The sequence below is a fragment of the Doryrhamphus excisus genome, linkage group LG18 (assembly GCF_037039965.1).
Source record: "Doryrhamphus excisus strain RoL-2023G ecotype Guam linkage group LG18, RoL_Dexc_Guam_v1.1, whole genome shotgun sequence".
Lineage (NCBI taxonomy): Eukaryota > Metazoa > Chordata > Actinopteri > Syngnathiformes > Syngnathidae > Doryrhamphus > Doryrhamphus excisus.
Window position 1 is genome coordinate 6438895 of NC_136374.1, and position 27725 is coordinate 6466619.

Consider the following 27725-nt stretch of genomic DNA (forward strand, 5'->3'; position numbering starts at 1 on the left):
TTTCTGATTGAGAACAAATTTTGCTTTGTTCAATACTGAAATATTTCTGGCCACCTTATGTTGTATATTTGTAATATGAGGTTTCCAGCTCATATTTTCATCTATTGTGATCCCCAGAAATGTATTTTCGTTCACCCTTTCAATGTCCACACCATCTATTTGTATTTGCTGGTGCGTGTCCTTTCTGCTGTTATCAAACAGCATGATTTTAGTTTTACTTAGGTTCAAGGACAATCTATTATCATCAAACCATCTTTTTAGTGTGACCATTTCTTCTCTGACCTTTCTAATAATGATTTCGTGTGTACTCCCTCCAGAACAAAAAGCAGTGGTATCATCCACAAATAATACAATTTGCAATTTTGTAGTATGTCCGGACTTTATCGGCCAATTCTGGCGTATCGCTATAATTTTTTCTGCCAATATTGATATCATTATTAGAGTGAGACCTCATCAAACTGTGTTGTGCTCCACAGAGACTCAATATGTCCGTGGTGTGGAATGAGCTCCAAGTTTAGCCTTTACATTGTAAATAGGCAATTTGCTGGTAGCTTGCAGTCTTTGTATGTTTGCAATTTTCTCCCAGACAAATCCCACAATGTTGATGAAGCGTTCGGCGCCCCAAAGGCGGAGAACGAAGCTAACCATCGCACAAAAGATTGGATTTCTGGACATGATCAGGGAATGTCGACGTTAGGTGCCTATACCGCAACAATACGGAATACTGTAAATTAATCTTCAGTTCAAAAGGAGGAGGCTTGCAGCAATTTAACAAGGATGCAAAAACACTACAGTTCAGCAGAACTGCGCCAGGACGAAAAGACACGGTCAGAGGAGGGAAATACCTGTGAGACACTTAATCATTTCTTGTGTCCAACCTTTTGGTTGATCATTAAAATTTTCACAAATGTTTTAACTTTTTTGAAAGTGTTTTTTTGAGAGTTTTGTTTGGATGCACCCAGATCTGGCAGAATCTTACTGCAACACTTCAAACTAACCACATTGTCTTATGTTCCGAAATCATGCCAGATCCCACCTTCCTCTTTCCTGGGGGGCAGCTTGCATGCCGTCCTGCACATGTTGACAAAAGAGTTGAAATATCTCTCCAAACTCTCGTCCGTCTTCCTCTCCAGTCGGGCCAGAACTCTGAACTGGGACCAGTCAAAGACTTTCCTCTCAGGGTCATACACTACTCCAAACGATGACACTGTGCGGTAGAAGTCCATCTGCTCGCGACGGGTCCACCTGACACACACAGCAGACGTATGGATGAAATCCAGCCATTGTTTGAGAAGGAATGTTACATGTTCTAACATAATGAGGCTGTTTTTACTCACTTTTTTTGCTCTATTCTATGATGTTCTGCTTTGTGAAAAAAATTATACTGTTCCAAATTTGAGTTGCTGCAGACAGTTAATGTTTTTATTTCATGAAGTGTTCTTTTGGTAAGAACTGACCATTTTTTGCATTATGAAAGGTTTGTCATAAAGAAGACTGTTATTATATTTACTTTTTCTATATTTATTTCAAAGACAGTTCCCTGGGGGGGGGGGGTAAGGAACTGTCAGGGGAGAGGTTGAGAAGCTTTCATGCAGTTTAACTCTTGAATACGCTTGTATGCACGCCATTTTGTTGCATTTTCCTGGTTTCAAGTGAAAAGCTAGTTTCTCAAACATTTCTGTCCCTTAGGGGTGGGATGACAGAAAATAATTAATCACTGTTTTAATGAAACAACGTAGCATGCATACTTGACTTTGTCTGCAATCACTATGTGAAAAAAATATCGGGGTATATATCCTACAGCAGTGGTTCCAAACTTTTTACAGTCACTCCTACCCACTTAAAAAAACATTAACTTAACACTTTTAATTCAAATTCATTCATTTTCTACCGCTTATCCTCACGAGGGGGTGCTGGAGCCGATCCCAGCTGTCTTCAGGCGAGAGGCGGCATAAACCCTGGACTGGTGCCCAGCCAATCACAGGCCACATATAGACAAACAACCATTCACACTCACATTCATACCTATGGACAATTTGGAGTTGTCAATTAACCTAGCATGTTTTTGGAATGTGGGAGGAAACCGGAGTACCCGGAGAAAACCCACGCATGCACGGGGAGAACATGAAACTCCATACAGAGATGCCTAAGGGGGGAATCGCACACGGGTCTGCTAGCTGTGTGGCCTGCACACTAACCACTCGAACACTATGTAGCCTTGGTATAAGATAAGTAAACATAAACTTTGTTATGTTAATTAACTTGAGATATTGAAGATAATACATTGGTTCATTCATGTTACAGGAATTCCGTGTGAAAAATGAGTGTTTTGCATGATGACATGAGGATAAAGTTTGACATGAGCACTGATAAATAGATCAATTATCATCCTACATATCTTCTATTCCACTCTGATGTTGGCATCCTTCCCTTTCATTTGAATAGACTTAATTTGAGCTCCACTTTTTTGTTCACTCAGGATGTCTATGGTTTCCATCTGCATATTCATTTTGTAACACTGTCTTATTGTTGTATGAGCAACAACAATTGTTTTGTTCATGTCACCTATTATGGGTGTGTTTGCTGTGATTTAGAGCAGCACTTTGCTAGTTTGGGTCCTGCTTGTTGAGTATGAAGTGTCCATTTTCTGACTGGAATCTTTCCATGATGCCCCAACTCTAAAAGAACCCCTGCCCCCTTCTTAATCCTATCTGAAATACAGAAATACATAAAACCAACAATAAAGCCTCATTTTCGGCTGATTAATTGGAATGCCAATATAAATGAAATCTTAACATTCAGACTTACTTATTTATTGATATGATGCACGCAGAGCAAGGAACAACTTGCTGTGTTGTCTTGTTGCACTTTGAGGCGTTCAGGCAGACTCGTAATTTTGAGTGTTAGGAGCCAATTGTTCATTCATTCACTTTCTACCACTTTTTCCTCACGAGGGTCGCTGGAGCCTATCCCAGCTGTCTTTGGGCGAGAGGCGGGATACACACTGGACTGGTCGCCAGCCAATCACAGGGCACATATAGACAAACAACCATTCACACTCACATTCATACCTATAGACAATTTGGAGTCGCTAATTAACCTAGCATGTTTTTTGGAATGTGGGAGGAAACTGGAGTACCCGGAGAAAACCCACGCATGCACGGGGAGAACATGCAAACTCCACACAGAGATGGCCGAGGGTGGAATTGAACCCTAGTCTCCTAGCTGTGAGGTCTGCGCGCTGACCACTAGACCGCCATGCCGGCGGCGGCAATTGTTTTAAATTTTTATTCACATACCCCCATGGCAATTGACGTACCCCACTTTGGGAACCACCTGTCCTCCATTATATCCATATTCAACATAAATATATTGTGATATGAGTTTTGGTTAAAGTCATATTTTGACAGGCAGATAGTCAACATTTCAGGGATAGTGCCTCACCTTCTCTGCCACTCCAGAAAAACAGTGTCTGGTTCGGTGGCGGCCACAGAGCACCGCCTCAGCTCCTCCCCCAGCTGCCAGGCCAGAGGCCCCTCGGTGTGGTGGCCGTGGGGGGCCACCCCTATGCCAACCATGCCGTCATGAAGCAGGAAGTCTGGCCTCAGCAGGGGTTCGCGGCGTAGCGTGAAGCGCTGGTAGGCGGTGATGAGGCGTCGTAGTCGGGCTGTCAGCGCAGGGCCCGTGGGCCACAGGGGGCGCGCTTGGACCACGTGGAGGGCCGCCACGCCGGTCCCTGTTCCTGTTCCTGCTGTTGTTGTGACCAAAGTAGCGTCCTGGGCGCACAGGTCAGCTGACAAATGAGAGTCTGTGAAGCAGTGACACTCTTTAGAACCACATGCCGATTTAGAATCATGAACAGATTGACCTTATGCGTTTGGTTCCAGGGAAAAGGAGTGAAGACCAACCAGCCACATGTCACCACATTTACAACAGCGGAGAAGCTCTCACCTGGAGCGGTGCTGTCAGGTTTGTCAGAGGCGTCCGTGCTGAAGGATGTTTCCTCTCCCTGAAAATGGAAGACAAACATTGAAGACAAGAAGAACGATTGAAGCAAATATATCCTCCATCAGTGATTCCCATGTTAGCTAAGATTAGATTTTGTATGTTCACCTTGCTGCTCTCATCGCGAACATCTCCACCATCAGCTTTACTTCCATTGCTCTCATTGGCATCTTCTGCTTTGACCACACTGCTGCTGAAAGATAAAGACAGTGGAACACACTGTGAACCAGCTGCAGTTTTAATCAATGCAACACAATGCAAGTGGAGCACATTGTCATACCTGTCAGTGATGTCGGAAGCCGCCTCCCCTGCCCCCTGCTCTGCACACAACGCAGTGACATCAGGCATCCCGACCCTTTCCAGGAAACACAGGTCTGGATCGGCGCGCATGGCATGGTAGCGCTCATAACCTGGTCAAGCAGACGTGTGGCATTAAAAAAAAAAATACAAATTTTCAACAAGCAGTCACGTCAAAGTGCTCACCATGTTTGTGGACACCTATGAGAAGAGACTTGTCCGCCTCGGCATCCCACCACGAAGCTGGAATCTCGATGTAGTCGATGTCTGGCAGTGACACGTCCAATTTACTGGCGCGAGATAAGTCACATCATCAACATCCATCATGTGTGTGTCACATCAGGAGAAGCAAAGACAAGACAATGACAGGACAACGTACCTGGCTGCCTCGCCCTCCAGAGCCTGATTGGCAGCTTCACCCAGAACCTCCACCTTCAGGTAGTACAACATCCTCACCCTCAGCAGCACCCTGTAGTGACACAGGCAAACACTCACACGGAAGCTGACGTTGGGGCCACTTTGATACATTTTCTACATTAAAGAAACTAAATGCAATCCAATGTAGGTGAATATATGCTATGATATTTCAACAAAACATTCATATATAAAGACGATGTCCCATACAAACAGTCATTTTTGGGCCATGGACTATAGACGGGACAGAAAGAGTAATGTCCAAACACTCTATTGATGTATGAGTAGCGAACGAAACGGCTGAAAAATGTCTAAATTACGTCGATTGCCATCCAGTGCACAGCTTATATAATACCAAGCAGTCTATTATCTCAGAAAGATTACTTAGACCAGTGGTCTCAAACACGCGGACACTAGTTTGAGGCCCCCGCCTTGATATGAAAGTTTAATGTTAGTGCGGCCCGCGCAAGTTTGATATGGATGCTGTATGGTATCATGTACCCAGAAAAAATTATTACGTTTAGGATTAATGTTCATGTTAAAAGATAAATAACTGTTAATAGTTATCCTCCCTATCCGTGTGGAAGTGGTAAGTTTTTGGCTATTTAAGTTTAAAGGAAATAACTTGAGACTACCGTTTAGGTCGCTAGCTCTCTAGTTTGCGAGCCTGTGTCTCAAGACCCTGCAGTATGCAATATGTTTTTTTTTTATGTAAATAAAAAGAGTTTTGTCATGTCTACAGGGCTCTAATAATGCTTTGTTAATTTTAATCTGAAAAAAATATTTGTCTACCCACCAACTATATGTGGTTTCTTAAGTTTTAATTATTTGCTGTTTTATTATGATTATTATTATTATATTTATTTATTACTGATTGATTGATTTTCTTTATTCTTGATTTGTTTATTTATTTTTCATCTTATTTTGTGTAGAAAAATAAAAAGTAAGATATCTGAGAACAGTGGAATGTTTTATCAGAGCTTTTCTTGTAGAAAACCAAAGCAAAGTTTATTCATTTTTCTGTTTTTAATAAATGCGTTGTTTTTTTTTTTTTGAAAACCTGATGCGGCCCAGCCTTGCCCAGACCCTAGCTCCAGTGGCCCCCAGGTAAATTGAGTTTGAGACCCCTGACTTAGACAATTACGGTGGATAACTATTACCTTGGACTACTATTGTTTTGGAGGTCCTGCATAAGGAACATGTTGAGTTCCATAAGTGACTTACTGTCCTGCAGGAGAAGGAGTGTGATGACGAGCAGGTTGCTTCCATGAAATACAGTATGTGAGTATATAACATGTCATGCCTGTGAAAACATTCATTTTTGATGTCAAAATGTTGTCATGTTACACACATGGTGCGTTCAGTGGATGTCCACCTTCTAAAAAGTCTAAAAGCAGAAAGTGAAGTGGCAAGGTGCACCAAAAATTGCATCTTCTACTGCAAATCCTCCCCGAATTGTTATGGTCATGTTTGTACATTTTCAAACAAGCATAATTTCTTCAAATCACATGCGCCACACACAGTATAAATAGCACAGAGCTGACTTGTTGCAGTGTTGCTTCAGATGTTTCTTGTAGCTGTCGTCCTGCAGCACCACCTCGGGGTTACAGTGGGTAAGCCAGTCGGCGTTCTTCAACTCTGGAACGTTCAGCTGATGCTTCACTTTGTTCCCCTTACGACCACGAGGAACTGGAGCTGCTAAACCTGAGGGACAGATGGATGAGTGGTGCTGGACCGGTCAAACATGGTGCACGTTATGGTAATGGTTTTATTTCATTTGAACATGCATCAGATTACAATTGAATGCATCACATAATCAGTTCACAGTTCCACATGTCCAAAAGGAGTAGAAAGAAGCAAAGCTTATTAAATCCTACCCCTCCATCTGGTACTTTTACAATCAAGAACTGTTACATTTGTTCACTTCCTGTTTTCCATAATACAGTATACGTTTTTTTTTTAATAATGCACCTCGTACTTCGGTACTCCATAGTATTCCATAGTTTGATTCCACATACTGAAATGCTATGGCTTTTTAACGTAGTCCTAGCATAGAAGTGTTTCAAATGTACTTCCCTGAGATCATATTTCTCCTCTCTTGTAGAGAAGTATTGGATGACATTTTTAGCTAATTGGTTATTTTTAGGCTTATGCATTATTTTAGCTGTTTGACAATTAACTATATCACCACGTTTGCTGAAGGATGGAACAAAGCTGGCGGGAAAGGTGACGTGCTGACCTGAGTGGTTGAGCAGCTCCTGGTCTTGGCCGTCCTTGCTGGGTGAGATCAGATCCCAGATGAAACTCTTGATCTTGTCGTCGCCTTTGTAGTGTTTCAGACAGTAGACCAGCAAGGCCCTACAAACAACAACACACACACATTATTGTCATGCAGTTTATCATCATGTGGAGGAGCGATCGCATTCATTCAATCTTTAACTTGGTGGACTAATTTGTAGTCACCGTTGCTTTCTATTATGAAAGTTTGTGAAATGTTTAATGAATTATGCACCAGTATCCGTGACTTGCAATTATCTGCCAAAACACTAGGGGGGCAGTGTGTTCCTGAGAGGGAGCAACCACACCACCCATTGACTAGCTATTTAGCTTCCTGAGTCATTGGAGTGAAATATGGCAACTGTATATTTCAAATTTCTTCTTAAATAATCTCTGGAAAATTTTCTTCCTGTAAGATTATGACTTTATTTCTGAAATAATTTCCAAAAATAAATTATGTTTTTGTTTCTCATAATATTATTACCTTAAAGAAACATTTTTTCTCTAATATTTCAACACTACGCTACTAAGATGACTAATGAATAACATTCATTCATTTTCTACCGCTTTTCCTCACGAGGGTCGCGGGACGGTGCTGGAGCCTATCCCAGCTGTCTTTGGGCGAGAGGCGGTCGCCAGTCAATCACAGGGCACATATAGACAAACAACCATTCACACTCACATTCATACCTATGGACAATTTGGAGTCGCTAATTACAATAGCATGTTTTTGGAATGTGGGAGGAAACCGGAGTACCCGGAGAAAACCCACGCATGCACAGGGAGAACATGCCAACTCCACACAGAGATGGCCGAAGGTGGAATTGAACCCTGGTCTCCTCGCTGTGAGATCTCACTTAGGACAAGTGTTTGCCTCCCGTCTCCATAAATACATGCTTGGATGTCTCATTCTTTCCATGTGATGCAGGGATGATACTGACCTGCAAATGGCCTCCATGTCTCGTTCTGCCAGGTGCCACTTAAAGCGCCCATGGTTGAGGATGTCCTTCCACCTGCCCCAACTTGACAGGAAAAAAAGAAAATATGAACAAGTTGATTTTCTTGCCTTCAAATGGCAATGTGTAAACCCTATATTTCCATTTGCATCTTCATTTACATTCACATTGGTGTTTACTGAAAAGTGCAATGAGAGAGTTTGATCAATGATCAAATTTACCTTCATACCGTGTTTGGTGTTTTCCTGCTTCAACAAGCTAACAGACTTGTTTTTCAGTTTTTTCATCTTACCCAAAGATGAGCAGGTTCTTTTCCACTCGGAAACACTCAGCACGAAGATAGCGACGGCTGCGCTCTCCCAAGCGACGAGTCCGACAAGGTTTCTCCTCCGAGTCGCTGTCCAGCTCAGAGAATTCCATCAACTCGTCGTCCTCAAAGGAGTTGTAGTGGCGTGTCTGCTTCCTCACGCGAGGAGTGTCGATCACCAGTGACTCCTATGATGTGGAGAGGAAGAAATGTGCTTTTGCTGTGCCAATGTGCCACGGTTTTGGGCCTGAAACTATGCAAACATTTGACATATTCATTTAACAAAGAGCACCATTACAGTTTATCTCAGTCAGTTGGTATCTGACCCAACCGTGATGAGTGAATTTAAGCTAGGAAAGTAGGATTCCTTATTTATAAATTTAATATTTTCATAGTTACAGCATAGAAAAACTGTAACATTCTTAAAACCTTCCGGATATGAATTAACACTCTTATAGTCACCTTACACCCCATTATCCAATATAGTAGATAGATTAAGACAAAATAAGACATAATAATAATAAAAATAAAATAATAATATAGATGCACACATTTTAGCATTAGGAGAATTCCTTTTTTTTGGTAATCCTGTTCTGAAGAAAATATATAAGAAAAATATTAATAAATATTAATTATATTAAATATTAATAAATATATATATAATATAATAGTCTTCAATGCTTCTGCTATACCCTCCACTTTTTCAGTGCTTTGGTTCTTTGCAAAAGCTCTGATAAAATATTAAATTATAATAAATTATAATAAATTATTTGTTATTTGTTATTAAATTATTAAATAAATGTGTTAAATTTAATGTTAATTATTATTTTTTGACACAAAATAAGATGGAAAAATAAATAAGCAAATGAACAAATTAATTTTTATTTATTATTAAATTATTAATTAAATGTTTAATGTTAATTTTTATTTTTCAACACAAAATAAGATGGAAAAATAAGCAACTCAAAAAACAAATGAAACAAATGAACAAATAAATTTTTAGTTATTATTAAATTATCAAATAAATGTTTAATGTTAATTTTAATGTTTCAACACAAAATAAGATGGAAAAATAAATAAGCAAATCAAAAAACAAATTAAACAAATTAAACTTTCATATCAAGGCGGGGGCCTCAAACTAGCGGGCCGTGAGTTTGAGACCCCTGCTCTAGCATGAACGCTCCCCTCCCATGTCACAATGTTCTCTTTTCCACTTTACCTTCTCTGATCTTGAGTCAATTTCTACTTCTGCAATCTTGGCCCATTTCTGCCAGAAGTTGGGGTCGTCCAGAGAAATGTCAGTCCTGTTGCCGGAGGAGATGAAGCTGGCCTGAGGAGAAGAAAGATGTGCTTATATTGTTCCTCTATGTTCATAACATAATGACCAGATGTTTAAAACTTGTCTTGCCGGCCTTCGGACCTTTGCGAATGTGGATCCTTTCCCCTCAGACTGGATGGTGATGGTCTGGGTCCGTCTCTGAAGGATTTGGTCGATGTCCTCCTCACAGAACTTGGAGCCCTCGTCTTCTTCGTCCATCAGTGCTCCATACGCCCCCTTTTTCAACAAATCTTCCACCTCCAGCTTGGAGAGCTGTTGTACCTGCACAACCGTCATCACATTCCCATGAGCAGGAGACATCCAGGCTACGATTTCAACTCCACTGCAAGTCTCACCCCATTGAGGTTTCCTTTGCGGTTGATGTCCTGGAGGACGGCTTTGTCCAGTCCCAGCTTCAGACTGGCCTTGTCAAACATCTCCCTCTCATAGGAGTTCCTCGTGATGAGTCTGTAGACCTTCACCGCTTTGCTCTGGCCGATGCGGTGGCAGCGCGCCTGGGCCTGACGGAGCGTGATCGTAAGCATCATGAATGATCTCATTTGCGGCATACAGCACATCCAAGAGCGGGGGAACAATGGAACCAAGTGTGGCTGGTGCCCACCTGCAGGTCATTCTGGGGGTTCCAGTCCGAATCAAAGATGATGCACGTGTCTGCCGCTGTCAGGTTGATTCCCAGCCCTCCTGCTCTGGTGCACAGCAGGAAAACAAAGCGGTCTGAATCCGGCTTGCAGAACCGGTCGATGGCGGCCTGCCGCAGGTTCCCTCGCACGCGGCCGTCAATGCGTTCATATGTGTATCTATGAATCACATTCATGGGGAATGACTTTATTTTAAGCTCAGAACAGACCTGAGACCTTTTCTTCTCTTCTCACCGCCTCTGGATGAGGTAGTCCTCCAGGATGTCCAGGCAGCGCACCATCTGGGAGAAGACCAAGACCTTGTGGCCCCCGCTCAGCAGTTTGGGTAGCAGCTTGTCAATCAGCACCAGTTTGCCAGCTGCCTGGGTCATTGCCTGCAGCTGCACGTCAGGCGCATCTGGACTGTGGCTCTTCCTGAAGCTTTCCAGAATCTTCTCCTCCGCTCCTGGTAGAAGAGCAAGGTAAGGGAGAGGTTCGTCAATGTGGACCAAAGTGAGGTTTGAGAAAAAATGATAATCAAAGGCCCAGCAAAAGCCTTGTTGAACTAGTTCCAATATGAAGCTATTAGGGCTACATTGTCCTCTATGGGCACTCTCACCAGTTATCAGGTACGGGTGATTACAGCACTTGCGGAGCTCCATCATAGTGTTAATGAGGTTTGGCATGTTGTGCTGGTTTGCTCCTTTGGACAGGAAGGAGAAGTTCTTCTCTAAAATGGCTCGATAGTATTTCTTCTGAATGTTGGTCAGCTCCACCTGCAGGAACACAAAAAAAGAGAATGCTCCCGTAACATGTCCAGTTGTTGATGATAAGGGTACACTGAGACTGAAAATGCATCTTCATCCAGAAAAAGGTTGCTAATTAAGTAACCAATCAAAAAGACGAATTGGTGCTGTACCTCTATGATTGTCTCTTCTTTAGGTGCAAGATTCTTTTCCACATCATCCTTCAGTCTCCTCAACATCATGGGCTTTAAGATGGCCTGAAGCTTCTTCACCTGTTGAGGTCAAATGTCAGGTGGGTGCTTCATGCACATCATCCTAAAAAGCACAGTTCAACCCACCTGTTCGTCTGTTTTCAGGTCTCCGAACTCCTCCAGAAAAGTGCTCTCTGATGGGAACTGCAGGGGTTCCAGGAAGTTCAACAAACTGAACAACTCCTCCACTGAGTTCTGCAGAGGCGTTCCTGTGAGAAGAACCTTGTGCTCCTGCCACGAACAAGAACAAAAGCATTGTTGATCAGAGATGTGCGTGTTGTGAACAAGTGTTTCAGAAGTCACAAGACGTGCGTTTCGCTGGCACACTGCTTGACAAAGACTCGAGTTTCACCAACTCATGGGTTGAGAGTAACTCGAGTTTCACCGACTCATGGGTTGAGAGTAAGTCGAGTTTGACCGACTCATGGGTTGAGAGTAAGTCGAGTTTGACCGACTCATGGGCTGAGAGTAAGTCGAGTTTGACCGACTCATGGGCTGAGAGTAAGTCGAGTTTGACCGACTCATGGGTTGAGAGTAAGTCGAGTTTGACCGACTCATGGGTTGAGAGTAAGTCGAGTTTGACCGACTCATGGGTTGAGAGTAAGTCGAGTTTGACCGACTCATGGGTTGAGAGTAAGTCGAGTTTGCCCGACTCATGGGTTGAGAGTAAGTCGAGTTGACAAAGACTCTAGTTTCACTGACTTACGGGTACTCAACAAACATGTAAGACGCATCGACTCATGAGGACTCAAATTTCACTGACTCACAGATGCTGTGATACCTGTTCTGATTAGAACTGGAGTCAGGAAAAGGAATCGAATTTCCCATCTCTAATGTAGATCGTTTGTAGAGTACACAACAGATGAATTCATGTGTTTGAACATTTCATTTCCCTCCTAAATGAGTGGCAGCTTTTAACGCCAAAGGAGCAATTCAATGGAAAATTTGAAAGATGACTGACCAGGTTCATGAGTTTGAGTCCTTCCAGCAGCTTGCAGTTCCTGTTCTTCAGTCGGTGGGCCTCGTCGATCACCACACAGCGCCACTGCAGCTTTTTTAGTTCGGGACAGTCGGCCATGACCATCTCGAAGGTGGTGATCAGGCCGTGAAACTTGAGCACGCTCGGCACGGTATTACCCTGCCGACACATGCTTTCATCATGACAAGTCAAACATGTCAACACGTAATACGGTACGTGCACCTGACAACCTTGTACTTCCCCCCACACGTCCCCACAAGGACAAGCAATCCTCACCTGAGCGTCTCTGTAAAACATCTCATACTGGAGGATCATTTGTCGGCTGATCTGTGAGCCGTGGTACACGATGACGTTCATGTGTGTCCATGTGCGGAACTCGCGCTCCCAGTTGGTGATAGTGGACAGGGGGGCGATGATGAGAAAGGGGCCGCGGATCCCCATGCTGAAGATCTCGTACAGGAAGGTGATGGACTGGATGGTCTTCCCGAGGCCCATTTCATCCGCCAAGATGCAGTTTTTCCTGATAGCACAAAGGAAGAAACTGTCTCAGGTGATGGATGGTGACTATTAACTCATTCACAACAAAAGGGCCACCGGTCTAAAATCACGGAGCAACTCTGTTTTGGGGGCAGGAACAACTTGTGGCATCTTTCCATACCTGAGGTACGGCTGACTGCTGCAATAGCTTCCTCACCTGTTGTACCAGTTGAACAGCAACCAGTTCATCCCCTCCAACTGATACTCTCTCAGCTGGTTCCCATTGCGGTAATCTCTGGAGCGCTCCAACTTCTGCCACTTCTCAGGGGGAGGACGCTCCTGAGATGCACACACACAGTTTACACTTACACTTTTACGAGAAAGTGTCTGAAAGATTGAAATTCGTCGTTAATTTGGATTCTTTTTGCATTCCAATGATCTTATTAGTGCAAAAGAAGCTTATAATTCTGGTTGTACACGGCAGATCTCTGTGTTTCTTCTCACCACGTGTCGGAGGTCTGCAGGTACTTTCTGGATCTCCTCAAACTCTTTGATTTTCTCAGGGTCCAAGTCCTCCTGCAGCTCCCAGGTGGCCTCTTCGTACGAAAGGCTGCACCACTTCACCAAGTAGTGGGTCACCTCCTACCGCCACACACATATAAACACAGTGGGTTGTGTGTGCGCGCTATGCACACACGCAGTGTGTATCACCAACCTCTGCCGTCTCTGTGTCTGTGGTGACGGCCACCTCCAGCACCCTGTCCACCTCGATGTAGTCCGGATTAAACAAATCCTCATCAGGCTGGAGGAGGATAAATAGTTACTGATGAGTTACAGGTACCACTTGAAAGCAACAATATGTGGACAATAAGGAAGTAGAGTGGGATCTCTGAAGTCCAAAACACATAGAACACACCTCGGTAAGTGTATTCAGGGCTCTACAATAAAAACAAAAATTACTTGCCCGTGGGGAATTCTTAAAGTGAGAACTACTTGCCCGAACTTGCCCCATGTAAAATGAAAAGACCGCCATAATGATGTCATCTAATTTTTGTGGCATCACATGAGAATCTCAAATAAAGATTAAATGCTTATCATTTCGGGCGGCACGGCAGTCTAGTGGTTAGCGTGCAGACCTCACAGCTAGGAGACCAGGGTTCAATTCCACCTTCGACCATCTCTGTGTGGAGTCTGCATATTCTCCCCGTGCATGCGTGGGTATTCTCCGGGTACTCCGGTTTCCTCCCACATTCCAAAAACATGCTAGGCTCCAAATTGTCCATAGGTATTAATGTGAGTGTGAATGGTTGTTTGTCTATATGTGCCCTGTGATTGGCTGGCCACAAGTCCAGGGTGTACCCCTCCTCTCGCCCGAAGACAGCTGGGATAGGCTCCAGCACCCCCGCGACCCTCGTGAGGAAAAGAGGTCGAAAATTAATGAATGATTATCATTTCTTGTGGTTGTTTTCATTGTGGAGATGTATGTTAACATGGCATGCCATACTACTTTACACATCGTAGTAAGCAGTGATATTTATAAGTTGTGCACCACAATGAAACATGATTGAATAGACACATTTGTGTACTAGTAAAGTGTGTTTAATCCAGAAAAAAATGCTCAATGGTCAAACAATAATTTGTGAAGCAAAGGTGAGAAAAATACACAGAGAAATGGAAGCGCTAGATTTTGTAGCTTGTGCAAAATCAGCACTTGGTATTGGATCTAATCTGTGGGGTTTCATTGTGACCACTTCAAATTGTCACAGCAATGCGATTCACTCACCTGTGCCACTATTTGATTTGCTGCGACTAATAAAATACTTGTTTAGGAGGCACTGGTTAATCACTTTTTGCTGTTTTCATTCAGAAGTTGTTGAAGAATTAGACCATGTTGGCAGGGACGCCATGATATATGTTTTCCTAGTCAAACGGTTGATCGCGAACAAGAACGGGTGTGGGTAAAACGCGGACTGTGGACTACAGACCGCGATTCTGATTGGTCCATTTCAAGATTTGCAATGATTGGTTTGCAAATTACCACCGGAATTACGCTGTCTGTGTTTTACCAACACCCAACAAGAACCGCTTTTAAAAAAAATCTTGGCAGTATGGCATGCCAAAGTGCACTTGCCCGACGGGAATATCACTGATTGGATTTACTTGCCCCAATTTTGTTGCCCCGGGCCATCGGTACATCGTTATTGTCGAGCCCTGGTATTACTAGCATGACATGACTTCCTGATAATACACAAACTTGGGTACTGGTTTCAAAATGTGTTTATTGTTCTGCAGCAACTTGTTATTGTATAATAGTACAATAACAATAGTATAGTATTATTATTATTATTATTATTATTAACTGACCTCAGTGAACAGGTGCTTCATCTGCGCCCGTTTGGTCCTGAAACGTTTTATCTTCTGGTGGATTCGTGGATCTTTCTCCAGCTCCCCCAGCGTGGCCCATTTGCAGTGCATGTAGGAGCTACAGAAGAAAAAAAAACATGTAAAGGATGAGCAGAGGACCACCTCACAGACCAAAGGAGTCAATGTTAACATGTAAATGCCGAAATGTGTCGGTCTGATTTAACTGCATGGACATCATCTACATAGGGTAGGGGTGTCCAAAGTGCAGCCTGGGAGCCATTTGGTATGTTTTTTTTACTGGCCAGCGGCACATTCTAAAAATAAACTAAGAACATATAATATGCATCACTGACTTTATGGAAACAAAGAAAGTGACCCATTAGACAACTAATAATCAACAACAACTAAAGCATTGATTGTTAAAATCTGGCTGCAGGATCTTTTCATTTACTGTTAGTTTTGCTTCCTCAAGGAGAATAAGGAGGAGATACAAAGAATATACCATCAAAGGTTCTCCTATTTGGTGGTGATAATAATAATATAATAATAATAATAATAATAATAACTAATGCAGGTAGATCACAAAATTACAAGATTACATTTGGCTATGTTAAACCCTGTCACCCCTTCTCTCCTCCCTCTTTGCACTGGTGGAGGGAAATGAGGCGTGGGTGTGCCGAGCTGCGCTGGACTTGGCCTAGGCAGGTGTGCCACGCCTGCGCCTGGTCTACGAAATTATAGCCCCTAGTGTTATGGTCCTTTCAGTAGTATTTCACCTTTAGTACAAAGCTAAAATGCGTATATATTTTTTACTTTTTCACAAGTGGCCCTTGCTGGAAAAATGTTTGGACACCCCCGACTTAGGGAACACATGTTTACAATGAGTGCTAATGGCTGCGTAACTACATGGGGTCCTGAGAGGTTCCCATCAAGGGTGAAAAGCTTAACAAGATGAAGACGAGGGAAAACTACAGCTGAGGGAGAGATAAATGCTGAAAAAGCTCCTCATTTACCAGATCGGGCAAAGTCATCAAATGACATTCTGGTTTAGCATCCAAACATCTTCTCTGGAGAGCATGGACCAACAAACACAACGTGCTTTCAACCTTTGACAAAGCTAACAACAAAGACTTCATATACAGTAGAACATAACAGCAGCAGGGTTGACTGACTCACAAGTTTCTGTACTTGACATAAAACTCCTCCGTCTCCTCTGCTTGGTCCTCTGACGGCAACGTCTGCAGAGACATGAAATCACACATTAAGAAGACAACACAACAACGGTCATTGTGCACATCTGAGACCTTTTACCTCCTTCTTCACGGCTCGTACAGAAAGAATTTTCTCAATAATGTTAGCCTCGTCCTCAGGCGGCTCCTGTTAAGAAGACGGATCAGTGAAGATTTCATCTCATTCCTTCTGGCACTCTTTTCTGCTTATACCGAGTATGAGTCTATACAGTGGTACCTGGATTTTCGGTATTAATCCATTCCAAACGATTCATCGAAAACGGAATTGTATGAAAACCGAATGAATTTTTCCCATAAAAAAATACTGTAAATCCAATTAAAACATGACAAACACCCAAATGACTTGACATTTTATAAAGTAGACACCATTGTGAAATAACTCTAAATGATGGATGAAATTGATAAATTACAGGCGTCTTAAGTGCGGCCATTTGTGGCCCGCCACACTTTCTTTTAACAAGAAAATGAAATAAATTAATGAATCAATAAAAATGAACAAATCAGCAGTAATTTTGCAAGAATAAAGTAAGAATAACTAACAACATTAAGACAAAAAAAGTTTGCAATTTTCCAAGAATAACGTTGAAAAATTATTTTTCTAAAAGTTCCAATATGAGGAACAAACCAAAAAATTTATAACTGTTGCGAGGAAAAGTTATAATGTCATGAAGACTGTTGAAATAGTTGTAAAAAAAACAAAAAGCAGAAATGGAAAAAAAACAGCTGACATTTTAAGAGAATAAAAGGCTAAATATTACACCATAAACTTGATAAAAAATTATAATAATGTCATTTTCATAGCATAGAGTTGAAATACTAAATGGGACCTATTATGCTCATTTTTCGACCCTTTGTATTAAGTTGTGGACTTCTATAGAGCGGCTACACACAATAACCCACGAAGAAAACTTTCTAGATCTTCCAGAATCTGCACCTATTCCAGCTGTATTTCCTTGGATTTGTGCTTCCCGCCAAAAACTGTCTGTTTTCAGTTTTTCCACCCACAGCTCGCCTCCAGGCACGCCCACTCTGCTGTGATTGGTCACACTACAAAGCTATTTGTTGGCTAATGCGAACAATACACTCTAATTTATTGGGTATATGAGTTGATAATAAATTAATAAAGTCCCTGGAGAGCTAATTGAAAAATGTTTAGGAGCTACTGGCAGCTCATGATCTACTGGCTGGAGACCCCTGACTTAACGTGTATGAACTCAATGAATAGCAACCACTGGTGCCCCTCCAACCTCGCTTGCCTGAGGAGGAGCACTCATTGTCGGACACACGTTGTCAGGAGCACAGGAGGAGTATTGTGAACCCAGAAGAGAGGGCGCTGCGTCCACCTCGCCTGCTTGCCACTCATTGTCGGACTTTGTCAGAGGCACCGCTGCTGCCGCCGAGGGTGTCGCGTTAACGAACTGTAGACAATCTTGGCGCAACATCGATAGTGGAAATGTGGGCTTTACACATTTTTTGCGGGACTACCATGTTCCAAACAGTGAGCACTGTGGTCCTCTCCAATTCTGTGGGCAGACCGAGTGTCCTCGAATGTACCTTTCCCAGCGATTCTTTTGTAATTTTGTAAGTTCTAATTTTGGGAAAATTAGGTAGTGGAAAAAGTTACAATATTATTGGAATAAAAGTCGTTATATTCATTCATTTTCTTCCGCTTTTCCTCACAAGGGTCGCGGGGGTGCTGGAGCCTATCCCAGCTGTCTTCGGGCGAGAGGCGGGGTACACGCTGAACTGGTCGCCAGCCAATCACAAGGCACATAACCCTGTGACAACCATTCACACTCACATTCATACCTATGGACAATTTGGAGTGGCCAATTAACCTAGCATGTTTTTGGAATGTGGGAGGAAACCGGAGTACCCGGAGAAAACCCACGCATGCACGGGGAGAACATGCAAACTCCACACAGAGATGGCCGAGGGTGGAATCGAACCCTGGTCTCCTAGCTGTGACCACTCCTAGCGCTAACCACTCGACCACCGTGCCGCCAGTCATAATATTGTGAAACATTTTTTTACAGAGATTATTTAAAATTGATACTAAGTTAATACTAATAATGGACTTTTTTTTACCAATATGATAAAGCTGAGATGCAGTTTTTCTTCAGGTATATATAACTTCTTAGCATGTCTACATGTGTTTTGCTTTACAAAATAAAAGCTGCATCCTTTCATTTCTCCATATGTAGCTCTCACTGGAAAAAAAGTTTGGACACCCCTCTTCTCTCCTCCTGGGGGTTACTCTAGGGCAGGGGTCAGCAACCCACGGCTCCAGGGCCGCATGTGGCTCTTCAGCTTCTTTGTTGTGGCTCCCTTTGCAATGCTCAAATATTTAATACCCGAATTTGTTAGGGGCCAGAGTAAACATGTTTGTCAACAAACGTAAAGAGTTTATATTTAATTTACACAGATATTTATGTACATTTATATTCTATATTAGCAAATTCCGATACTAGCAAGAGTACTCAATGAACTCCGCTTTTTCTCCTCTGAAGTACTTTGATACCCCTTTTTTGCTTTTGAAAGTTTATAAGATATTGTTTATGAATTGTTTTGCGGCTCCAGTGTATTTTCCTTTAGTGAGCGAGGAGGTAAAATGGCTCTTTTGATAGGAAAGGTTGCCGACCCCTGCTCTAGGGCAAACATGACATGGAATTGAAGGGCAGCGTGATTTATAAAAACAGTGACCTCTGCTTGCCACGCCAGCGCAGTAGCATTGAGTGCAGCTATGCGACCAGTTCCCAGAACTGCGATTGTCTCCCCGTCGTCGTCCACCACCTTGAAGTCCAAATCCTCGTTGTACTTCCTTCGCTTGACCTGACGACCGGAGCGCCGTTTCTGAGGAGGAGGAGGAAGCAAGGAGAGGATGAGCTGAGTGAGTTAGAAGAGGGCAGATAAGGCATCCTGCAAAGTGCGGCTGTAACCACTTCCACACTTCCAGGAAGATGTTCCACAAGATTTTGGAAGATTTTCTGTTCCTGTTCATCCCTAAGATGTTAGATTTTTTCTTTACCAGACCTACCGTGCTGTCCAGGGGGTCCTGGCTGTCCTCGCCGCCCGTGTTGACTGCTGACAGTGAGGTGGTATCGTCACTCTCTGCCCCTTCTGGGACGGCTGGCGCCTGTGTTCTCCTCTTGGCTTTCTTCTTCCTCTCAACCGGCATGGCTCCAGGATCTCTGGGGGAGGGCAGGAGTCCGTATGAAATGGCATGATGTTGTAATAACACAGACCCCCGCCAATTAGTAGGGTTAATTGACAACGTTTAAGAATTCTCACATTTTCATTCTGGAGGGTTCGAACGTCCTATTACGTCATAGTGACATCAATTCTGCCCCTGTACCTTTATCCAGATCCAAGAAACAAGTGGCTTCTTTTTCCACTGTCTTACCTGGGTTTGCGCCCCCTCTGCTTGGGTGCTGACTGGACTGTGGTCTTGATGCTGGCCTGGTTGTGGTTCTTGCCGTGACCTAGGCTAGTGTGGGGCGGGCCATGTGTCCTCAGGGGGGGCGCTGGGCCAGGAGGGTGTGGGGAAACAAGCAACAGGTAAGAAAATACTCATAAAAATATTAATAACATAGCATAGTACAGCAGGCCATCGTGACTTCATGATTATTAGCCTGCTATTGGCATTAAAGAGATGTCAATGAATGTCATCCAATATTTCTCTACAAGAGAGGAGAAATATGATCTCAGGGAAGAAGTACATTTGAAACACTTATATGCTAGGACTACGTTAAAAAGCCATAGCATTTCAGTATGTGGAATCAAACTGTGGAAGGGATTGAGTAAGGAAATCAAACAATGCACAACGATGAGCCAATTCCAATTTTGCTAAATACAAGGATGAAGAGTCTTGAACCAGTCATGATGTGCATACACTTACTATGGTAATGGTTTTATTTCATTTGAACATGCATCAGATTACAATTGAGTGCATCCCATAATCAGGTCACAGTTCCACATGTCCAAAAGGAGTAGGAAGAAGCAAAGCTTATTAAATCCTACCCCTTCATCTGGTACTTTTACAATCAGTAACTGTTACATTTGTTCATTTCCTGCTTTCCACAATACAGTTTAAGGTTTTTTTTTTTTTTAATAATGCACCTCGTACCGAAGTACATGGTGATATGACCATACAATGACATAATGGGTACCATAGTAGAAAAACAAGAAACAATACAAGCAGTTGATGTTTGCTAAATACAAGGATGAAGAGTCTTGAACCAGTCATGATGTGCTATATATATCACTATATTGACACTTACTATGGTACCCATTATGTCATTGTATGGTCATATTAACCTGTACTTCGGTACGAGGTGCATTATTAAAAAAAAAAAAAAAAACTAAACTGTATTATAGAAAGCAGGAAGTGAACAAATGTAACAGTTACTGATTGTAAAAGTACCAGATGAAGGGGTAGGCTTTAATAAGCTTTGCTTCTTCCTCCTCCTTTTGGACATGTGGAACCAACTGTGAACCAATTATGGGATGCACTCAATTGTAATCTGATGCATGTTCAAATGAAATAAAACCATTACCAATTTACCAATTATTGCCAAACATGAGGTTATTCGTCGGGATGCTCCAGTCGATCTGCCACCAATTAGTATCGGCCAAATTCCATAAAATGTTTGACCGCAAACCAATCAGTTTGCAAGCTACCAAAAGATACCAGCGTGTCCTTGTCAAACCTATTGTTGTTGGACTTTTCTTTCATCTTTGTTTACACACTTTGCCTTGTTGTCACTGGTGGCAGCTACAGGAGCTAGCGAACTAGCTGGCTAGCGAGCTAGGATTATCCGCCTTGCTTTTTCGTCTTTGGATTCCAAAATATGACTTTTTACCACAGTGACATATTGCTTTTAAAACAAACAAGCAATGTGGTTTGTTGAGAGTTTGTTTTTGTTAGGTTTGTGTGAAATTGTTCAAAAAATGTTTCGCAAAAATAAAGGCAAAAAACTATCCACCTAAAAGGGGGCCATGGAATTGGCCTTGGCCAATAGCACTCATCAAAAAGAATTGAAAAATGTTCATCCTTGTCATTGCTAGCAGTATTAGCTGATACCACTCGTGGATGATCGTAATCGGCAGCAAAAAAACCCTGCTTGGAGCATCCCAATGTATTATTCCACTTTGTTCACACCACCTGCTCCAGAAGTAATTAATATGGGAAGCATTAAAGGAAACTGGAATTATGCCCATCATTCACAATCATTATGCGAAACATGAACACAGCAATGTTGTTATTATAGCAGCTAACATGAAAAGTACCGTAAACTCCTGGGCTAGTATGTGAAATCAGGAAAGACGTTTTGGTAATGCTTTAAAAAAAATACGTATTTTGAAGAAAAATGTATGTGTCTTATTTGCGGGGCGACTGTTGCAATACCAAAGCGGCATAATGTGGAGAAACACTTCAAAACTTGTCACGAAAGCTTCAATGCAAGCTACCCACCCGGCAGCGCATTAAGGACGGAAAAGGCCCGTTTGTTAAAGGCAGCTTTGGACAAACAAAGGACTTTTTTCACTAGGCAGGTGAAAAAAATCACAGAAAGGTGTTCCCTCTGACTTTCAAATATATGAGCACATAAATAAATGTTTCTTGTCAAAAAATGTTTTTGTTACCATTATTATGGAAAATAATTAACATTGATATGTGTCGCTTCACATAGTGATACTACTACTATTCCTTTTGTTCTGATTATTAAAAAACGATCCGAGCAGTTTTAGTTCACCGCAAACAGGTCATGTAGCCCTTCATACTATCCGTGCTCACAAAGTAGCCCTCGGCCTCAAAAAGGTTGATGACCCCTGCTGTACATGTTATCATCAAAGTACTTGTTAATGCATGTAAACTTTGTCAGAGGTATTTTTTAGAGGGCTTCATAATCAAAATAGGCACCTCCGAATGATGCGCATTGTTAGCTAGCTCGTACTAACTAGGTTTCTTTCATTGAAATGCACAGAAAAAGGAAAATAAATGTGTGTTCATGTTTCGCATCAGGACTATGGATGGGCAAAATTCCAAAAAAAGTGCAGAGGAACATGATCTCACACACACACACCTTGGTTAGCAGGAAGAGGGGGAAGGATTTTGATCTTGGGCTTTCTTCCTCGTTTGCCGGGCACCTTGACAGGCACATCAGCCGAACCCGGAGTGGTGGGTGCACACATGGCTTTCCGCCTGGCGACCTGCTTGAGCTCCATCTGCCCGTCTGCACTGTCCCCCCTCCCCTTGGTCCTGCGCTCCCTTCGCTCCTTGGGAATGTCGCTCTGTGTCAGTGTGACCATCACGGCCTCCCTCTCCTGCTTTCTCTTCTTTGGTATGACCCTTTCCTCTCCCTCCGCTTGCTCCCTCTTGTCCTTTTTCTTGCGTTTCTTCCTCACCCTACCTCCACCTCCTCCATCGTCCTCCTCACTCAAGGAGGAGGGAGGTCGCGGGGCTCCTCCTGCAGACTTGGCACAGTGATTGGACATGGTGGTGCTGCTCACGGGGGCCAGGAGGCAGAGTTGGTCCTTGGGGCCCACAACCAGGTGTCCCCTGGGGATGGTGGCGAGTGTCGTCTGTGCGCTGCTGTTCTGCTCGCCGGCCGAGGAGGAGGCTGCTGCAGAGGAGGCCGAGGATGCCGAGTGCTTCAGAAGGCCACTGAACATCTGAAGAAGAAGAATTTGGCTTTTCATGAATCATGCCATTCACATCATCAATGCCAAGGCATCCATATTTGTCACCCGAAATAGAAATAGAAAATTGAACAGGTTTGGCTGCCCGACATGAGCATAAAATATGACCTCACTGCCATCTGTGCATAATTTCTCTGTCTGTTTATTTATCACCCATCATCTTCATATGAATTGAATCAGCTGCACAACCAATACACTTCATATGTGAACACGAAAGAATCAGATCAACATCAAGATGCACACGGCATCGCTGAAGAAGACGCGTCATGGGACATGTGACTCTCAGCTGGAGACACCCCAGGCACTGAGCTTTGCTGAACACAAACAACAAACACACACCAAGTCACACACACACAACACTGCATGTACAAGACAAGCGCATTAACTGTTGGATTAAAAAAGATGCACATTTCTAGGGTGGTCATGACTATGTAACCAACTGGCCAATCATTTTTTTTTTTTTTTTTTTTTAAAAAAAAGCAGTTTACTGGTGGAACTGGTCTCCATCCTGCTTTATCAGGTCTATACTTTGTTCTTTTATTAACACAACCTAAGGCCCTGTCCACACATAGGCGTGTATCTCATAAAACAAACTTATTTTTACATGACTTGCCACACAAGCTCGCAGATATGTACTGAAAAAGATGTTTTTTAAAACCTTCGGCCTAAGTGTAGATTTGGAGATACGTTTTTATACCTCACTGCCTGCAACAAAGTATGCTGTGACATCACACACACGACTTGTCATCAGACATATCACCTCGTACTTCGGTACGGGACAAAAAAAATTAAAAAAAAACAAAAAAACCTTAAACTGTATTATGGAAAGCAGGAAGTGAACAAATGTAACAGTTACTGATTGTAAAAGTACCAGATGGAGGGGTAGGATTTAATAAGCTTAGCTTCTTCCTACTCCTTTTGGACATGTGGAACTGTGAACTGATTATGGGATGCACTCAATTGTAATCTGATGCATGTTCAAATGAAATAAAACCATTACCATTACCATGGCATCAGAAACAACATGCATGCCATCAGAGGTTGCTTGTAGCTAATTGTTCAAACGCTTGTTGCTTGATTGTTTTTGTAAGCCCAAATACTGCTTCACGTTGGCGAACAGAGGCAAAAAAGCACTTTGAGGTTGGTCGTTTTCCCTCAAATAATTCCACATCATCTTCCTCGTAACAGGCTCAGACGCCGGTTTCGGTAGAAACTGGTGAAAGGACTGAGATGGAAGTCAAAGTGACGAAATCATTAGAAAGGTCAGAGAAGAAATGGTCACACTAAAAAGATGGTTTGATGATAATAGATTGTCCTTGAACCTAAGTAAAACTAAAATCATGCTGTTTGGTAACAGCAGAAAGGACACACACTAGCAAATACAAATAGACGGCATGGACATTGAAAGGGTGAACGAAAATAAATTTCTGGGGATCACAATAGATGAAAATATGAGCTGGAAACCTCATATTACAAATATACAACATAAGGTGGCCAGAAATATTTCAGTATTGAACAAAGCAAAATTTGTTCTCAATCAAAAATCACTCCACACTCTTTATTGCTCTCTGGTTCTACCATATCTTACTTATTGTGTGGAAATATGGGCTAATAACTATAAAAGCAATCTTCACTCGCTAAATGTACTGCAAAAAAGGTCAGTAAGGATAATTCATAATGCCGCCTACAGAGAACATACTAACTCCTTATTTCTAAAATCACAAATACTTCAACTTGCTGATATAGTTCATCTTCAAACAGTTAAAATAATGCATAAGGCTAAAATTAAAATAAAAATAAATAAAATTAATTAAATAAAACCATTACCATTACCAAAGAATGCAAGCTAGTAAGTAACTTACTTACTTACTACGCCGAATGCTGCATAGAGGGAATGAACAGCAAAAAAGACGGTATCAAACATGTTTTGGAGCACGTCATGGAGAACGTGAGAAGCGCTAAAGGCGCTAACCCGACTACAGAGACTACCATGAGTGCATTATGATTGCACTGAAGACAGTGAACTGTATATTTAACTTTTTCTATATTCACTTAAAAGAATTCATTCATTCATTTTCTACCGCTTTTTCCTCATGAGGGTCGCGGGGGTGCTGGAGCCTATCCCAGCTGTCTTCGGGCAAAAGGCAGGGTACACCCTGGACTGGTGGCCAGCCAATCACAGGGCACATATAGACAAACAACCATTCACACTCACATTCATACCTATGGACAATTTGGAGTCGCCAATTAACCTAGCATGTTTTTGGAATGTGGGAGGAAACCGGAGTACCCGGAGAAAACCCACGCATGCACGTGGAGAACATGCAAACTCCACACAGAGATGGCCAAGGGTGGAACTGAACCTTTGTCTCCTAGCTGTGAGGTCTGCGCGCTAACCACTTGATTGCTTACATTTTAATATAACTATTTTTTTTTTTGGACTATTTTTTTCTTTAATATTTCAGCTGCATGCCACTAAAATTACATTATTTGTATATAATATTACAACTTATTTCTCTTTTATTCTCATAAAATAAAATAAAATAAATTCCAACTATGCTGTTCTTTTTTTATTCTCACTTTCTTCTTGATTTTTCTTGTTCTTGTACTATTTTGTGTGTTGGACCCATGCACCCATCAAAGATGTATACTAGGGGGAACACTGGTGTGTGTGTGTGTGTGTGTGTACCACACAGGCTGTTTCTGTGGTAGGAGCTCGGGCTCATTAGCATAAATATAAAGAATACAAACATGTAAACATACAGTAGTTTGCAGTAGTCATAAGGTTGAAACAACAAGAGGAAGTAGCGCACTAGCAGTGAGGGACAAGGTCACTTGGGTCAGACGAGTGTGGAACGCCATACGTGTGTCCTTGTGTCTGTATTAGCATGTGCATGTCTTCGCTATCCAAGTGTGAAAGGCGGAATTTCAACATCTGGTGAACATATTGAACACACACACACACACACACAGAAAAGGACAGACACGAACAGCAAGCCGTTACCACAAGGAGAGGCATCGGGATTGTTACCATGGAAACTGTCTCTCCATACCAATGTAGCAAGGAGTGCAGAGGCAGACGTAAACACAGGGTCACCATGACAACACCTTTTGTCGTTGCCTGTCGTCGCCAGTCTGTGTACGTGTTCCAACCAATATATATATATATATATATATATATGTTTTTGTTTTTTTAATGGGACTGACGCATGTGTGACGTATCAGCACGCCAACAACAGTGACGACGCTCTAAACCAGGGGTCTCAAACTCACGGCGCGGGATGCTAGTTTGAGGCCCCCGCCTTGATATGAAAGTTTAATTTGTTAATTTGTTTCATTTGTTTTTTCATTCATTCATTCATTCATTTTCTACCGCTTTTTCCTCACGAGCGTCGCGGGGCTGCTGGAGCCTATCCCAGCTGTCTTTTGGGCGAGGAGCGGGGTACACCATGGACTGGTCGCCAGCTAATCACAGGGCACATATAGACAAACAACCATTCACACTCACATTCATACCTATGGACAATTTGGAGTCGCCAATTACCCTAGCATGTTTTTGGAATGTGGGAGGAAACTGGAATACCCGGAGAAAACCCACGCACATGCAAACTCCACACAGAGATGGCTGAGGTTGGGGAAAGACAAAATAAGAAGCAAAAAAGTTACCACTTCCACACAAAATAGGAGGAGAACTCATTCATTCATTCATTCATTTTCTCTTGCTTATCCTCACAAGGGTTGCGGGGGTGCCTGGAGCCTACCCCAGCTGTCTTCAGGCGAGAGGCGGGCGGGGTACACCCTGGACTGGTGGCCAGCCAATCACAGGGCACATATAGACAAACAACCATTCACACTCACATTCATACCTATGGACAATTTTGGAGTCGCTAATTAACCTAGCATGTTTTTGGAGTGTGGGAGGAAACCGGAGTACCCGGAGAAAACCCACGCATGCACGGGGGGGAACATGCAAACTCCACACAGAGATGGCCGAGGGTGGAATTGAACCCTGGTCTCCTAGCTGTGAGGTCTGAGCGCTAACCACTCGACCACCGTGCTACCCCATGCATCAATTATTCTTAAAAAAAAATTGATGTAATTGATTAAATGAATTAGCAACCGTATTAATACGCTATTTTCAAAATCCCTAATTTTGATCAAAAAATGTAAAAATAATAACAAAATGAAATAAGGGTTAGGGTGTTTTTGGCTTGATTAGAGTGCAATTATTCACCATTCATGAATGGGTCCAGAACCAAATTGTATTCATAATTATAATTTAAATATTCTGCCTGCGTGGAGTAATCTCGAGTCTTTCTTCTGCTTTCAATATGGCTACACTGCATGTGTGAACATGTTCAGACCCCCACTGCTGTAAACCTAGAGCAGGGGTGTGCAAAACACGGCCCGAGGGCCACATCCGGCCCTCCCGTTCTTTCCAAAGTATTTAATTGAATCTTAACTTTTGATGGTTTAGGTAACTTTTTTTTTTTTTATCAGTTTGGTTATTTGATGTGGTCTCCTTTTTACAAAGTGCTCCTGAAAAAAGGGACACAAGCACATATAGCAGGTTGCATGACACTTTAACAGACACAATAATTCCAGATAGACTGTTAGAATTATATGTGTAAAATACATAGTCTGGCCGCCAGTCAATTGTGTTAAAATCAATGCGGCCTGCGAGTCAAAAAGTTTGCCCACCCCTGACCTAGAGAGGAAATGCTGCCCAATGATTTCTTTCTATGCT

At 42.5% G+C, this 27725-nt stretch overlaps 1 protein-coding gene across 4 annotated transcripts in view; it reads right to left on the reverse strand.

Moving 5' to 3' along the window:
• The window catches only part of chd6 (chromodomain helicase DNA binding protein 6), a 52545-nt gene that overhangs the window by 12562 nt on the left and 12258 nt on the right, over nucleotides 1-27725 (reverse strand). For 2 of the 4 annotated variants that reach the window (XM_058054336.2, XM_058054332.2), the window contains exons 3-33: nucleotides 22363-22951; nucleotides 19683-19803; nucleotides 19317-19470; nucleotides 18983-19132; nucleotides 16341-16406; nucleotides 16206-16267; nucleotides 15030-15147; nucleotides 13381-13467; nucleotides 13170-13307; nucleotides 12883-13004; nucleotides 12465-12708; nucleotides 12171-12347; nucleotides 11297-11440; nucleotides 11132-11230; nucleotides 10832-10988; nucleotides 10468-10678; nucleotides 10197-10392; nucleotides 9931-10095; nucleotides 9677-9856; nucleotides 9476-9586; nucleotides 8242-8444; nucleotides 7935-8015; nucleotides 6956-7074; nucleotides 6261-6420; nucleotides 4682-4771; nucleotides 4489-4592; nucleotides 4286-4415; nucleotides 4114-4198; nucleotides 3952-4009; nucleotides 3445-3808; nucleotides 1037-1245 (exon numbers count right to left, since the gene is read on the reverse strand). In XM_058054336.2, coding sequence (XP_057910319.2) covers nucleotides 1037-1245; nucleotides 3445-3808; nucleotides 3952-4009; nucleotides 4114-4198; nucleotides 4286-4415; nucleotides 4489-4592; nucleotides 4682-4771; nucleotides 6261-6420; nucleotides 6956-7074; nucleotides 7935-8015; nucleotides 8242-8444; nucleotides 9476-9586; nucleotides 9677-9856; nucleotides 9931-10095; nucleotides 10197-10392; nucleotides 10468-10678; nucleotides 10832-10988; nucleotides 11132-11230; nucleotides 11297-11440; nucleotides 12171-12347; nucleotides 12465-12708; nucleotides 12883-13004; nucleotides 13170-13307; nucleotides 13381-13467; nucleotides 15030-15147; nucleotides 16206-16267; nucleotides 16341-16406; nucleotides 18983-19132; nucleotides 19317-19470; nucleotides 19683-19803; nucleotides 22363-22951 — 4894 coding nt within the window. Of the gene's footprint in view, nucleotides 1-1036; nucleotides 1246-3444; nucleotides 3809-3951; nucleotides 4010-4113; nucleotides 4199-4285; nucleotides 4416-4488; nucleotides 4593-4681; nucleotides 4772-6260; nucleotides 6421-6955; nucleotides 7075-7934; nucleotides 8016-8241; nucleotides 8445-9475; nucleotides 9587-9676; nucleotides 9857-9930; nucleotides 10096-10196; nucleotides 10393-10467; nucleotides 10679-10831; nucleotides 10989-11131; nucleotides 11231-11296; nucleotides 11441-12170; nucleotides 12348-12464; nucleotides 12709-12882; nucleotides 13005-13169; nucleotides 13308-13380; nucleotides 13468-15029; nucleotides 15148-16042; nucleotides 16097-16205; nucleotides 16268-16340; nucleotides 16407-18982; nucleotides 19133-19316; nucleotides 19471-19682; nucleotides 19804-22362; nucleotides 22952-27725 lie in introns of those variants that run through there. The other 2 variants (XM_058054335.2, XM_078798621.1) reach the window with 2 other exon arrangements.